The sequence below is a fragment of the Rhododendron vialii genome, chromosome 6a (assembly GCF_030253575.1).
Source record: "Rhododendron vialii isolate Sample 1 chromosome 6a, ASM3025357v1".
Classification (NCBI taxonomy): Eukaryota; Viridiplantae; Streptophyta; class Magnoliopsida; order Ericales; family Ericaceae; genus Rhododendron; species Rhododendron vialii.
This window is the reverse complement of record NC_080562.1, coordinates 28846026-28862321: the sequence shown is the minus strand read 5'-3', so window position 1 is coordinate 28862321 and position 16296 is coordinate 28846026. Positions and strand designations below refer to the sequence as shown.

Sequence of the window (16296 nt, the reverse complement as noted above, 5' to 3'; positions counted from 1 at the left end):
TCACATAACGGAGCACCCGTGAGGATTTTCATCACTGAAAGCAGAGCCTGTTTGATGTCCAAACAGTGTGGGATGGCTAGAGACGTGATTATTATTACTCCGGTTATGGCCGTAGTCGTGTTCGTATCCGTGCTTATAGTAGTTGTAAGAAGATGACAGCGGCTGCGGAGCGTAGTGGGTGGTGGTGGAGCCACCGTGATGGTGCTGATGATAGTAGTGGTCTGTGAAGTTATTATCGTAGTGATGATCAGGGTGGTTCAGGAATTGCCATAACTCCGCCCTCCGACCGGTGCATCTTCGAACTGTCTTGAGTACTTTCTTCTTGTCCGCCCATCCGGTGACCGTCACCTTCTGCATTCCCATGTCGATATCTACGTCTTCCACTCCTGAATGCAAAAAGGTAGACATTAGATAACTCTAATTAGTTTAGTACTAACAATGAAATTACGTACTCGGGTGCAACTCATGCTTGGCTTAATTATTAAAGCTCGTATGAGATCAGGTTCTAATGGAAATAGCTAAACTTAAACCTTGTGTATATATATTTAAGCTAAAGTTATAGTCTTGGGTAATCAAGTAATTAATTAACCCCTGCATATATATTTTTTCTAGACTTTGTCTAATTTTCCTCTTCTAACTTGAATAATCCTCTACTCGACCGTTCTACTCGATTGTTTTTTCACCGTAACCAAGACTTGTTTCTTATGCAGTATATAGGAGGACAAGAATAACTGTTCACATAATTTATACTGAATGATCGATCGATGCTACCGATTAAAACAAGAAAAATTCAAATCAATAGCATCATTCGGTTTAAATCAAATTATGTGAATAGTTGTTAAAATAACACGGTTCTTGGGTTCCATCTAATTTGATTTTCCTGAAAAGGAAAAAAAAAAAAACTGGATAAAACACCATTATTTTTTTTCATATAACAAACACGTACATAAAGCAAAGTGAGATGGGGAATAATAAGGCATGATCAGGTAGGTAGGTACCTTTGAGTTTCTGAAGGGATTTCCTAATCTTGCTCACGCATCCAGCGCAATCCATGTGAACACGCATCTCAATAGTCTACACATGCAACAAATTTAAGCAATTGATCATTTACGGTATTTTCATTTGGTGATTCTATGCATGTGATCTAATTTTGGCGCCCGATGCAAATAAACGAAACTTGTATTGTTGTAAAAAAACGAAACAACAAAAGGATAACATTGGAAAATTATAAAGCTTGGAAAGTGTTAACATTCATCGGCTCACATGGTATTAAATTATGTTAAACATTCATCGGCTTACGTGGAGCCTATAGATGTTAACAGAAATAGCTTCAAAGAGTATAGACACTCTTGTAGCGCCGTTAAAAAAGTCAAATCTCCCCCTCAATCTCCCAATATTACAAAAATCCAAAAATAACGGGAGAAAAGTAACAGAAAAATTAATAGTGAGAGATCGACAATGAAACGATAATACAGAGAGAGAGAGAGAGAGAGAGAGAGAGAGTTACCGTCATATTTCTTCTTTCTTGTAACCTTAGAAATTTGTGGAGGTTTACTCCTTGATGGATGAAAGCAGCTGCTTTTATTGATCTATAGCTAGCAAATTGTCGAGGTTTAGGCAAAATGAACAAATGATCGATGAGTCCCTTTTCTTTAAATTTTATGTCCTGTGTGATCTCTTATATAGACCTTAATTATAGGGGGCACTCCCTCCAGCTCGTCTAGCTAGGTGTATGCGATATGTACCTTCCAACTTAATTTAGTAGTAACATTTAAGGAAATAGTCCCCCACCGACTATTTCTAGCTCTTTCATGTGTCTTTGGCTAGAAGCTAGCTAGAGATGAGGTCCCTTGTAAAGGGAAAAGAGAGCTAGATCGAGAGAGACTACTTCACTTGCAAATTATGAGGTATTTAATTTATGGGCATCCACACCCATGTTAGCTATGTCTCCTCCGGCAATTTAGAGCTTCCATCGCGGCCTCGATAGATCGATCGAGTTGACTTCTTGCACAAAGCAATAGCTATATATAATTTATGTACAAAGATCGATCCACGAATAGGGAACTTAATTATTTACGTCTTCTGAAAACATTAACATTATTAAATTCTTTAGTTCCGGAATATTAGTTAAGTACACATGCATGCACCGCGCGATCGATTGTCCTCGGTATTGGCATTCATGGGAGGAAATAAGTTGACTGTGAATATGTTTTAAAGAGTAAAACTTTGAATTAAATGGGCTACGTACTAGCGTTAGAAACTACTACTATAGGGAGTAATTAATTAGTTGAGTTTTGGCTTTTGGGAATATGATAATGTAACTTATGTAAGGGAGAATTGATAGGACCATTGGAGTGATATTCATGAATAAATCACTTTGTGCAAAAAGGGGCTACAAAGTGGTACACCCGCCGGCCACCGAAATGCTACAGACTCCAGGCCGGTTTGTTAGGAGCAGGGCAAGTTTTGGGCATATGCTGAATATGCGGCCGCATCAGACTCCTAAATTTTGTCTATTTTTATGGGCCCCTAAATAAATATGCCATTGTATTATATATATAGATATAAAATTAGTAGAAAAATGTTAGGCCCCAATTTTAATGGATCGAAGTTCAATACAAAAGGCCCAAAATATAATGGTAAAAGATGTACTAATATATATCGTTTGTGGGTTATATTTTGTATAATAAGAATAGTATTTTTATCTTAATCTCTTTAAAGAATACAAACCTTGCCCTCACTTATGCTCTCTAATGAAAAAGATATGGTGGCTAAATTTTATTAAGAGAGCTTAATTACTGCTTTTGCCGCGAAAAATGCATGAAGAGTGATGTTTAAGTAATATATTTCGAATTAATGAAATGATTATCTAGCTTTTTGTTATTATTGTTTTGGAGACTTGTAGCATTTTCTTTAAAATATGTTTTAAAAATTTAATTTTTATTTGTGAGTTATATAAAGGGCCTCATTTGAAAAAGTTCACGTCGGGCTCCAGAAGACTTAGAGCCGGCTTTGGGGGACAGTGGTTGGTAGTGGAGGGAATGAGAGAAGGAAGAAGTGTGCATGCATCTTTGCTAGTGGGGGAAGGAAGGGGGAGAAGCGAGGGGGGAAAGCTTATCCCCTTGACTCATTTTGTCAGGTGCAGATAAGGTTTTGAGTAAACAAGAAAAAATGATGGTTAAAATGTGAATATGTTATAATTAAGGGGTAGTTAAGATGTGGGTAAACTTATACTTGGTTTGAATAGTAGTTTATATGAGTGGATAAAATTGGGTAATGTGATAAATTACCCGATTACCTTCATTAAATCATTGCATTGAGTATGAAAAAAAAGTTGAGGGGTAATTCGGCTCTTTTCCCACCCAGATTAGCTATTGCCACCACATTTTTGGCAACTTCAGTTGGAGTTGCTCTTTAAGGGGTGTTTTGGCTAAATAATTGAACCAAATTATTTTTTTTGTCCTTATTCAAAATTTTCTTGCATTTGCTAATTTTGAATTTATCTTTTTGTGAATTATTAATTTGTAACGACGAGAGAAATTTAAAAAGTAAAGAATTATGAACCACAAATAAAACCGTATTGCTTAAGGACTTCTCCATTATGTTCATTTGACTGTATTCGTTTTTGGGTCTTTAAAACCAATCTCTCCATTTGTACATGGTTTCCAGTTAGTATTACTCTCATTTTGTCCATCTCTTTGTCACCCCAAAGCCTCCGTTAAAACCCAAACCAAACAATTTGCGAAATGGGCTCGACGGCCTCTCTACAACTCGCCGTTGCCCTGGGCCTTGAGTTTGGCATTAGTTCATTCTGTAACCAGCACTCGTTGCCTTGCCTTGACAAAATCTTCTCTGATAAAGCATTCGTGGTTGAATACCAACCAACACAAACCAAATCAACGGCCAAAAAAAATCATCCCACAGATATTTCTAAATTCTTTGAAACTAAACAACATTGCGGAACCCAAATTGGAACGGATCCTCTCCATTCCATGTTTTTAGATCAGAGGAGATAGTTATAGTCTGATCCGTTTAGTAATGCAATCAATAGTTCCAATCTGTTTAAAGACCATTTGCTAGAAGAATTGATTTCTTTAGAGGTTTCTTGAGTAAATTTGAACCATTGATTTTTTTAGAGTAGTGCTACATGTACCGACCTCCCCGGTACCGAAATCGTACCGCCGGCCGCCGGTGGGCCGTCTCCGGCCACCGGACGGCCGATCCGAGCCGTCCAAAAATTTTAAAAAAAAAAAACGAGGGGGCCTACGCGGGAATCAACGGCATCCGAGGTGTGTAAGGTGCTTGATCCGAGCACCCTTTTTTCGTGTATATATGTATATTCGCGGGAATATACATATATACACGAAAAAAGGGTGCTCGGATCAAGAACCTTACACACCTCGGATACCGTTGATTCTCGCGTAGGCCCCCTCGTTTTTTTTTTTTTTAATTTTTGGACGGCTCGGATCGGCCGTCCGGTGGCCGGAGACGGCCCACCGGCGGCCGGCGGTACGATTTCGGTACCGGGAGGTCGGTACCAATATCATTTCTGATTTTTTTAATATATGATCCAAATTTGAATTGTTTCATCCGGTTCAAAATTTGGACGGGGAGGATGCCATCCTAGCTCAAATTCTATAACCACCCAATCCAAAAAAAATCAGTAGCAACAACAGAAAATGGGAGTAATTCTGAACTGCATCTACATTCCAACCACACCCACCTCCACTACCACCACCACAAACACACCCTTATCCCAAGACCCTTCAACAACAACTCCACCGACCAAAATCCTACTGCCGAAGAAGAAGCCTCAGAAATGGTCCACCGGAATGGCCCCAGGCGACTACGGCGGCCCGCCCACGACGACCAAGCTCAGAAAGTACTGGGGCGGCGAGGGAGAGGACCCACTCACTTCCGATGAGTATATATGGAACAAAGACTTTATGGGTCACATGAAACGGGTTATTCAGGACCCTTCTGAAGTTCCCTCATTTCCTCCTGTTAAGGTTCGTTCCTGTTGAATGTTGCTTGATTTGGTGTCAGTGGTGTTTTTTGATGGTTGGTTGGTTTGGAAATGAAATGGGTTTTGCCTGTTTAGTGACCAGTGATTATGCTTACTGCAAGGATGGCCAATTATCTTTATTCTTCGAAATTGTTTCTAATAATTGGGTCTCCAGCCTTGTTTTCGCGCACCTTGACTAATTGGGCCATGGAATTACCGACTGGGCAAACTAGCCCAACATTTAGAATGTTTTGCTTTCATGGGGTTCGACCTTGCAACCTTCCACAATGGAGGCAAGCCCTTTCTTGCTATCAAGAATGGCCAATTATATCCACTGGGGATAAGAAATATTCCAAAAAGTAAGAGAAATTCAAAAGAGGGGTGTGAAACTATTTTCTTTTTCAAATCTTATACTCCTAGGTTTGTGAAATGAGTTTGGGAAGGCTGGGGAAGGGGGTGCCCAATCAAGGGAAGCAAGTCCAATCTAATAGTTTCCTGTTTGTTGCTGACTGATGGTTCAGAGTGTAGAGTTTAGTTATGGAACTGTTTTCTTGGTATGATTATATCAGTTCAGCAGTTATCATGCTTGTTGGATGACAATGTTTGGAAGCAGTAGAGGTCCATTAGGATTTTTCCTTTTTCTAATCCTTGCTGTGGTTTTGTTGTGTTGTCTTGATGTAGCTTCTTTTTTTTTTTTTTCAATTATGAGAACTCATGGGTGTTATGTGAACAGGAAGAGTCTGCTGGTTTTCTTAGTTTGACCAGAGTTATGAGCCTTGATAAGTATGTTCTCATTTCTCTTGCTAGATTTAATTAGTTCGTTTGGAAAGTGTTTTTGTTTTCTCTCTAACCCCCTAATACCACATGCAATATGAGCATGCAGTTTGAAAATTGATTTGAGCAAAGAGCTGACATCGCCATCTAAACCTGTTGTAGAGGAAGGAGTTGAGGCAGTTCAAGTACGTTCAACTGTTACTTCTTCATTGCTTTTGTTTCTATAGTTCATTTTATTCTTCTTTACTAGTTGAGAATCATATCATTGTCAGGCTAGTGACAGTACATTACAAAAATGGAAACCAGCACCAACGCGGCGCGAGCAAGAGAAGTGGAATAGAGCCACTAAGGCTGCAACCGGAGGGAGTGTGAGTATTTTCCTGATTGGATAATCAGTCTAACAAATGCTATTATCTTTGCTAAACGTCCTCTTGGCTGGGGTGCTATTTTCATTAGCTAAAACCTATGGCAAGTATGTTTTTGAGTTCGGTGTCTTCCTTGATCTCTGTACTGTAGGATGTGATGATTCGGGAAGTAAGGCGACCTCGAGGAGACCCAAAAGTATTGGCTGCTCAGTCAAGGGAACAATACTTTAAGGTACGGATAGGGCTTTTGGATCTATAAATGTTGGTGACCTTTTGTGTACTATTAATCAGATCTTTTCATGATTAGTTTTCCTGCCTTACAAAATCGCTTGTGCAGTTGAAGAAGAGGTTGCAGTTCCTCACCCTGGGAGTTGGTGGTCTGGGTCTAGTCTCAGCTTATGTTTCTTATTCTCCTGAAATTACAGTGAGGTAAATATCGTAGATGTGCTGTTATTCCAAATTTTCCTTGCTGATTTTTTTTAATACTTTTAATCCTTACCTGTTGGAATGAAGTGGTGTTCCAATTATGCGCTTATTAAGTTGGTTGATGGAGGCTGCACATCTACTGTAAAAGCAATGCTATTTGCAGATGTGCAATATCATTTTCAAGTTCCTTTTTTTTACCCTGTTTGCGTTTGAGACCATTTGTTCTTTTATCCTGCCTTTTCTTGTCCAAATTGTCTATTCATTCCTTCGTTTTGTTTAATACAGTGTTATTTCTATTTCAAAGGTCCTTATTGTGGTTTGTACACGCCCTGTAAGTTAGATTGAGAGTTGATGGTTTGTTATTGACAGAAGGGTATCTAAAGATCATTTTATGTACGATAGGATATTAGGATTGATTTTTGTGTTATTTCAATGTGTGCAGCTATGGTGCGGGGTTGCTTGGTTCTTTGGTTTATATGCGTATGCTTGGGAGTAGTATTGATTCCATGGCTGGTGGAGCCAGTGGGGTCCTCAAGTAAGCAATTCATTCTTCCTCTTGACAGCAAGATTTTAGCCGATGGCATGTGATTTTTGTAAAGCTACTGAGTGCGTTACTCTACATCCCAATTTTATACTTTAAGTTAGGAATCAAACAGTCATTGTACTCTATGATTATAACCACCTTAAAGTTAGTGGATAAAGTCAAAGTCTTGCTAGACTCTATTTGGAATGGATAAAATGATGTCCATTTTGATATCAGAATTTTGTGGATTTTCACAATTTCCTTTGCATCAAGCCTATTCAATGTCCATCCCTCTTGGGATCAATCTGATCTACCCTTTTCAATCTTCACAAATGTAGTGGAAGTCAACCATGTGGGATTTTCCTATCATTGCATCTCATACATTCAACCCTACACTAGTCAGTAAGAAGATGAATGGTTTTTGTAATTGGACGAAGAATGAATGTTTAAGCAGGACGGACATAAGTTTTTTTTAGTGGTTTGGCTACTTGCCTACGTCCACTACCGGCATTCTTAAAGCCACTTAGAAAGCCACAGAACCAACAAAGAGTTATTAAATTTACCGCAAACCTTTACAATCCACTGAAAGGGTTTTTATCTTTTACCCACAACTGTAGTTCATGCAAATAGAAGCACTGAATTTTTAACTTCTGTCAATGCCTCAAACCTAGCACAAACATCCCTCCCATGTCTAGTAGCGCCATGAGACATATGTGCAAGTTTGTGATGGCAAAAAGTGCAACTTAGTACTACCCAAAGACAAGTTGAGAATATTCCTCCATATGAGGTTTAGCAAGCTGATTCCTTTAGATGTAGCTACACCCCTTTAATGGAGGTAACCCAATATGATGAAGACTCTTTGAAATGTGAAAGGAGAGACCAAATGAATAAGAACAGAGCTCTCAAACTTCTGAGACTTGAGAGAAAAATTAGGGCTGTGTTATAGGTATCTTAGTGACCAACAAGACGGAAGAAATTATGACATGAACATTGCAACAGGAACCGGCAGATTTTTGGAATGCATATATTCATGTGCTTGTGTTTTAAATGTGAAACAGTATACAATTGTTTATCCACCTTCTCCAGCTTAATTCAATGGAAGATAGATTCTTTGCACAGCTTATAAAAAGGAAAATGAAGTTCATGGATCAATAAAGAATAGACCTACATCCCAGAAAATTCTTGACAGTATTTTTTTAACAGAAGCTAAAATACATTCGGCTGCAATTTTGTTGTAGATACTCAAGGCAAAGCTAAATTGACACCCTTGAATTGGCCTTTTTGTACAACAATTGTGTGCACAATCTGATTTTGAACTACTAGATTTCATTTGTACAGATCTGGGGTTCTGTATTATCTTTTTGGCCTTAAATATCTTGAAGTCATAGACGACACTTTTTGGTTTTCAATAATTTAGCAGTCTGGCATATGCTTTATTGCAGGGGAGCAATTGCGCAACCAAGACTACTGATTCCTGTTGTGTTGGTCATGGTCTATAACCGGTGGAACGGGTAAAGCCCTTAAACTTGCATGCTTTCTGCAATATGCTGCTTCGTTGTTCCCACCACTGGCTGTTTCTATGCAAATAGCCAAATAACCATAGATTCATTCTGTTACTTCTGTCTTCCTTGACTTTCTTGTTTGCCTTTTCCCCTTTGTCGATCCTATTTTGCTATATTCTGAGCCCATTTGATTGGGCTGATTAGACATGGATTCAACTATAAATCCACAGGGACTGCATTTTAATGCAACAGTTAGAGGAGAGATAACATATCCATTGGACAAACAATCCCAGAAAACATGAGATGTACAATACCTTGTGATATGAGGTTTTAGTAATCCCCTCACTATTAGTATGGTGGGATTGCTTAACATATGGGCTTGCATTCCTCGTTGTTAATGTTGTTCATCTCTTTTTTCATTTCATATCAAATTTCACTCCCTTGTGCATTTTTTGATCCATAGTTCACTTTTAGCAATAGTTGCCATCTGCAGCCTTGATTTCAAAATATGGTTTCTCTAATTTTATCTGGGTAGCAGAAAAGAAAAGAATTGAATTTCTGCATTCTTATACTGAAGAGTTTGTGATCCGCTTTGCCACAAGGTTGAGTCACTAGATATCTCATGCTGTACTCAACAATTTAGTGATATTGTCGTAAGGTATTGACATCAGGTTTTGGAAAATAAGTGTCGTGTAACCCACGCCTTCTGAATTTGATCATACTTCGGGTTCCCAAAACTGGCTTGCTATTTATATTCATGCATGCATGCATCACTATAAACTGGAATGGTTTGCTGAGAAAGTTGCACACCCCCTCCCCCTCATCCTTTTCGAACGATTGGCCTGGTGGTTGAGGCCTTCCCTTTCCAGGCATGATGCCTTGTTTCAAGTCTTACTGCTGCAAACTGCCGCTTCGACTTTTTGCTTGGGAAAGCTATCCTGAAATTTGTGTCTAAAACTCAACTTTTGAGTAGCTATCGTTTTCAGCTTTTTTGCGCAAAACCTGAAAGGTAATACTAAACACTACATAGTACAACTGCTTACACATGGGAGTGAGTTCAGGTGTGCTTTTTATCTGGTTCCTAGCCTCTGAGAAGCTGTGTTTCGTGCAGGATACTTGTTCCAGAGTATGGATTCATGCAACTACAATTGATACCAATGCTAGTGGGGTTCTTCACATACAAGATTGCCACATTTATCCAAGCTATTGAGGAGGCTTTGCCTGTAGTTGGGGAAAAGACTCAAGACTAGAGGTAGTGTACAAGCAGTTATTTTCATTTTTCTGATGTCTATATGTCTCAACAGTTGCCAATCAAAGTGGTTAAATTTAGCATGTAAAGGCTTGAATACTTTCCAGAACGACTTGTAGGTCAAATGACCATACCTTGTCTGCTGTGTAACAACTCCCGGTGAAATCGATCCATTGCTTAAACAGTTTGAGTTTATTGAAAACGTATGCTAATTGGTGAAATTCTATCAAACAATATGCTAAATGGTGAAATTGAATCCAAATAGTTGGTGAACCTGAGTGGATTATTGAATGAACTTTTATGTTGAGAACCGATCTGAGATTTTCTTTTGCATGTAATTGGAAGTTGTTTATGAAGGGCTCTATAAACTAAAAATTTCAATTCCCAGGTAACTTAATTCACGATCCACAAAGTCACTGTTCACTGTTTGGGCCTCAGGATAAAACCATGCTGGGGGATGGCTTTGGAAGTCGGAATCGTGAAAATATTGTGGAACTAAAAATCCCTGCCAAAGTGGGGCAATGCTAATTGCTAAGTTTGGCAAGCTATCTCTAGGAGAACTCAATGAATATAAGATATGCACGCTTATCATGAAGATCATCTCTCTCTCTCTCTCTCTCTCTCCACAAATCCCTGTTCTTGGTGCATAAGAATAGTGTATAATAGGCTCCTTGACCATTATTACTATCATTTTCTTAGCAAAAAAACAGTTGAGATTTGTGGGACGTAATGTTGCCTTCTAGTTTTTTTGGGCATGAGACAGAACTTCATAGATATTTCAGAACATTGTAGATTTCCAGTACATAAACATAGAGAGAAGAGCACACAGACAGAATATGACCAACCGGCTAGGGCGAAAAGAGGATTAAAGAGTAATCCCATGTAGTATTTGCTACTGATACACGACGGCTGGACCAACTGCCCAGTTCTCCTAAACCCGGATTGCCCAACTCATATATGTTCTAGACCCATAAGGGATTTTCTCGACCCAAATGGAGCCCGACCTATCCCAACGCTCCAACTCAACTGATAATCGTGAGGACTTGTTTTAGATCAGAGGACCCAAAAACCAGCACTGCTCTTTGTCTACATATAAGAGCATCTGTTGTGAGTTTAGTAGCGTTGAGTTCACCCTATGGAACCTCCAGAGTGCCTAAGATGTGAGCATACATTTTGAAAGGTCTACTCAAAGGTGGAAATAATATTTCCTACATTTCCCCTCACGCAGCACGGAATGGAAATAGAGGGTTAATAAATCAAAAAATTTAAGACAAAATTCCCATATAATGGGCTGTGCATTCAAAGTATCAACCATTTATGCGAATCGTAACCCAATAAACAACAATGAACTTCGAAAGATCGTGAAGATAGTCTATGAAAGGGCCAATTCGTGAGGATCAGATTTCCTGGTTTAATTCCTTTCAGTCTGACTCTTCCTGTATCAACAAGAAGTAAATACAATCACTATGCTTTGTCTTGGGGAAATGCTAGCTAAGCCCCTTCAAATCAAACGGCTTTTTCTTTTCCTTTTAGGAATGGCAAGAACCTCATATAACGTAGGTTAGAGCAACTCTAATGGTGGGCCATTTTGGCTTAAGCCATTTCCATTAAATGGCGATGAATAGTGTCATTTGGCCAAAAAATGACACTGGTAGGACCAATGGTGCATTGTCATTTGCAGAGCCATTTTTTTTAATTATTCCCCTTGTATCTTTTTCTTAACTAACTTTCACCATCTACCCTTCTCTATCTACCATCTCTCATCTCTACAAACAAAAAACTCTAAAACATGTTTCTTCTGAATATACTACTATTAACATTCTATTATTCTCTATAATGAATAAGTTAAAAAATAATTCTCGCAGAAGAAATTTTTGCATCTTCATCTTCATCGCATGAAGATGAGGCGACGATTATCACATGACACACACGCACAATTTTGCCGGGAAGAAGAGAGAGGGAAGGACTGTTGGTTGGTTTTGGATGATGTGGCAAAAATGACCTAGCCATTTTGGGTGAAAATGACTGGAAATGGCCCGGCCATTTTTTGGCAGCACAAATGGCCACCTATTGGGGTATGATTTTTTGTTAATTTTGACATTTTTTGCGAATGGCTTGAGCCATTTGTTTGTCATTGAACTTGATCTTAGAATGTTAGTAAATAGAAGCAAATACTCGAACTCAAGACCTTAATAAACATAGAACAAACTCCTAACCAACTGGACCAGTTTGCAAATTCTATCAAACGACCTTTAACCCCAAGTTAAACTCAAGGCTCAGTCCTGGACTCGACTCAAATCTGCCAGTAGAAAAATGTACTCTGTTCATATATTAGTTGTGTCAGATTGGGGACAGATACGTCCTGCAAAATGTTGTGTACAAAATTGAGAGTTTTACAGAGCAAAGGCAAAACACTCACCAAACTCATGACATGTCTTATTCTTATTATTACCCACAAAAGCCAACAGCAGAGTGGCCCCCTGTTCTTGTCCAATCATTTGAATTAAAACAGGTTTTGTCTCCTGCAGGGGACAACAAACCATTCCATGCTAATATGGTAGTAAAAAAAAATTTTGGGAACTGGCTGACGGGTTTGCTTCTTAAACAATTGATCAATGTTTGGTTTTTAGGGTAAAAGACAACAAGAAATTATAATTTATTGTGAATTCTCTAGTTCCGGCGTGACCTGTCTTTGACCAGACTAGGGAATGAGTTAGTTAAGCTACACATAAATTAATCCGAACACCCTTCACCGTCGAAATATAAAAGATTTGTGGGGTATTAGGGTTTGGGTCACTTGAAACTTAGAAGCATAGGGCCAAAGAGAAAATATTCTCAAGGACAATACCAATCGATTCTTGTGAAAGCAATTTTAATCAAAGAGCCAAGAAAATGAGCATATGGGGGTGTGACAACCTGTGTTTGTCGCTTTATTAGTTGGTAAATAAGATGCCCAAAAAAAAAAAAAAAACCCTTATGCAATGTTGCCATGGGCTCCATTGTTTTTAGTAGCTCATGGAACAATACTAATACTAACATAAGTTTTAAGAACCTCCACATGATTGAAATGGGATTTCATTAACAAAAAGTGGCTTGTATATATAGCAATTCTTCGTTCAACAATTTTCTGTTGTTCGATTACGGTTGAGGTGTTACCTCATTACCTAAATCTTCGGCTTAAAAATATAATATTGAGGATGCGAAATTGGAGCGATATGCTATATTGACAGCTATCGTTACAGTTTACTGGGATCGTAAAACATCCATTCTCGTAATTGGTCAAAGAACTCTATCAAAACGTTAGGGAGGCTTGTTTTCGCCGCATTCATTATGCAGCATAGAAAGTGCTTAGAATGCCTTCTGGTAACAATATAGTGATGTAACAAGTGATTATTGTGAATTAGGCCATTGTTGATCATGGCAGTTGAGATGTGCTTTTTCATTTCTTGTTGTTATTAGAGAAGCGAAGTTGGAGAGATTTCATATCCTAGAGAGCTATTGTCACACCTTGGTGGATTTAGACTTGTGAAAAAAAAGGTCATGAAGGTACGTCTTTAACGCGTTTAGTGCGCAATAGAAGAGTGCTTAGGATGCTTTCCGATGAAGCTTAATTATTTTGTAAGGAGTATATCGGTCATCGGTGTAAATTACATCATTGAATAGTGGACTATGACAAAAAAATAATGGTAGACAAGGTAGGTTATCACATCAATGGATCTAATTGAGTTTTTACCTCATCGGCAAACTTTTGCTTGTCAGAGTAGTTGGAGATGTGAAGTTGGAGATCGATATCATTTCTGGACAGCTATTTTGCTAAAACTATGCGACAAATATCCTTAAAAAAATACCAGAAATGATTACTTTTCACACGTTCATACGCATCATAGAGAGTGCCTAGGATGCTTTTCGATTCAAGAAAAACATGTATTCATTTGTATTTTTTTTTTACACTTTTTAATACATATTCACACATTTGTTATTGTCAGCTCATTAGTCTGATTTTAGAATTTTCCACATACTAATTCTTGAATGTGTAAAAAGCTACCTTAAGGAATTAAGTTGCAATTACTTCCGTAATTGCTCCATGTTTCACCCCACAACCAACATGCTCCAAATCTTCCAACATTCAATTTTAAAGATGATGTTAATCATAGCCATACACTTAACCCTTTTGAAGAGATGAATACTAGAATAGTGATCATCAATACGCAGGTATCGAGTGGCAAAGACACCTATTTTATTCGATAGTTAAACATCTTTTAAATCATTTTTCAAAGCACCTTTAAAAAAATCAGCTAATTCTTATATCGGTAAAGCCTTGATCGATTCTCGTTATTGAATTCACAATGACATGAAGTGATTGCATTGATTAAGTCCTTACTGATATCCGAATGAGCAGATTTTCCGCAAAGACCCAAATAATATTTTAAACAAATTGAGTAACTCCAATCATTAGTGTGGAGTCCCCCACAATCTGTACATTTAACGTACACCAATTGCTGTAGCCCTAGTTGGGTTTTGTCTAGTTAGATTTATAGTTTGGTTACTAAATTTATTAGTAATTTGACTAGCTCATCAAACTATTTCAACGAACTAGGGGCCGGGTAAAAATCACCAAACCCACACATCAAATCATCAAAAGGGCAAAGTAAGTAAGAATTGACAGCATTGAGTACTCCAGCAAATGAGAGGGAGGGACTTTAAGTCTATCATCACATAATATCCACAACAGGAGTAATAATCATGGATTCCAGTTAGAGCAGAAGTAGAAATTTAAGGGCCTGCAGAAAAGGGATAAAAAATTGATAGCTAGCCAAAATTGGAAATAAAGGAGGTTTTCAATAACAGTACTATATATATATATGGGTCTACCTTTAATTAATTATCATAACGGATTAATTCCACAACCTTCTAGCTAGCTACCAGAAGGTTGTGTTAAAATGAGTCTGCTTTAGTTCATTAATTATTCATTCCACATCTTCTTTTAAGAGTAGTGCTATTGGTACCGACGGGTACCATATCGAAAATGGACCGACGGCCACGCCGGGCCAACTCCGGCCTTTGGACAGACAATCCGAGCCGTTCAAAAATTTTATAAAAAAAAATTAAACGAGTTGGCCAGCCTGAGAATCAACGGCATCCGATGTGTGTAGGTGTTCAATCAAAACACCCCATTTTTTCGTATATACAAATACATACGAAAAAATGGGGTTATATACAAAAAAAATGGGGTGTTTGGATCGAACATCTACACACATCGGATGCCGTTGATTCTCTCGTAAGCCCCGTCATTTTTTTTTATAGAATTTTTGGACGGCTCGGATCAACCGTCCTATGGCCGGAATTGGCCCAGTGCAGCCGTCAGTCCATTTTCGATATGGTACCCGTCAGTGCCAATAGCTTTATTGTTCTTTTAATTTCTTTCACCGCTTGATACTAGTTTTAATTTTCCCCACCTAGATTCAAAAACTTCACAAACCTGAACTCTTACTAGTAAAGGCCACATTTTTGTGTTGTGGCTGCAATGCGTACGTCCTGGTTGCGTGAATGTAGATTGTAATTTGTTTTTCTCTTACGAACCCCCAATTCAAGGCTCTGTCTGTTTCGATGTAAAATATTTTACAATGTCAAATGCTTTTCATGTAAATATTTTTTTCAGAAAAACAAACTTTAAACTTTTATTTTCCAGTGTTTAGTTGGCACATGAAAAATATTTTCCAAAACAATACTACATGGCACGACTTTTCATGTGGACTCTCAATATGGAACGGATGGAGTAGTAGATTGCTGGTTTAGAAATATTTTAATCGAGTAAGCGCTCTCTCTCTCTCTCCCCTCCTCCTCTCTCTCGTTTCCGATCTATTATATGATTTGGGGGACGAATGGAATGCAATATGTGATTTTGAGGGGGGGGGGGGGGGACGGCAAAAATGACTTACGGCCGAAATTAGAGGAAAGCTATTTCACCCCGTTGGTGCAAAATGTTTTACTTTAAAAATATTTTCCTCCTTTTTCTAGCCAAACAACAGAAAACGGGAAATATTTTATGTCCAAACAAATGGAGCCCAAATGTCCTTTTTTTTCGAAACACCCAATCAAAAGAAATACTAACAAAACAAGAGTATTCAACTTATGAACAGAAAATAACAGGAAAACCAACCAGCCCTAGAGTGATGAAAAAGGAAAGTGACAATTCGCAGGGTAAAGAAGAATTGTTAAAAAAAAATGAACGGATCACTTCCAATTTAAGCATGTTCTGGATATCTCAAACCAAAAGTTGGACTGAGGTTTGCAGGAGCTGATAAAACTGACAAAAGTTAAACTGGGAGCCAAATGCGAGTGCCCTTAAAATTAAAATTAAATACTCCCTTTAAGTAAACCTTACACACATCCGTCTCTACGTGTGTAACGCCCAATGTCCCACATTGAAAATCTATATAGATGAATTTGGG

At 38.2% G+C, this 16296-nt stretch overlaps 2 protein-coding genes across 3 annotated transcripts; one reads left to right on the top strand and one right to left on the bottom strand.

Moving 5' to 3' along the window:
* On the bottom strand, positions 1-1074 carry LOC131330097 (heavy metal-associated isoprenylated plant protein 28). The gene is made up of 2 exons (XM_058363602.1): positions 999-1074; positions 1-386 (listed from the first exon to the last, which is right to left on the bottom strand). Exons 1-2 carry the CDS (start codon positions 1063-1065, stop codon positions 1-3), a joined length of 453 nt encoding a protein of 150 aa, XP_058219585.1. The 5' UTR covers positions 1066-1074.
* Positions 1075-4583: 3509 nt separating this feature from the next.
* Positions 4584-10065, top strand: LOC131330066 (protein CONSERVED ONLY IN THE GREEN LINEAGE 160, chloroplastic). 2 transcript variants are annotated; one of them, XM_058363557.1, is made up of 9 exons: positions 4584-5009; positions 5739-5788; positions 5889-5964; positions 6052-6147; positions 6296-6376; positions 6482-6573; positions 7013-7105; positions 8514-8604; positions 9707-9848. In XM_058363557.1, the coding sequence occupies exons 1-8, from the start codon at positions 4680-4682 to the stop codon at positions 8590-8592; spliced, it is 897 nt and encodes a 298-aa protein (XP_058219540.1). In that variant the 5' UTR covers positions 4584-4679; the 3' UTR covers positions 8593-8604; positions 9707-9848. The 2 variants fall into 2 exon arrangements, with proteins under 2 accessions (XP_058219540.1, XP_058219539.1); XM_058363556.1 differs by having other exon boundaries at positions 4587-5009; positions 8536-8604; positions 9707-10065.
* The last annotated feature ends 6231 nt before the right edge of the window (positions 10066-16296 follow it).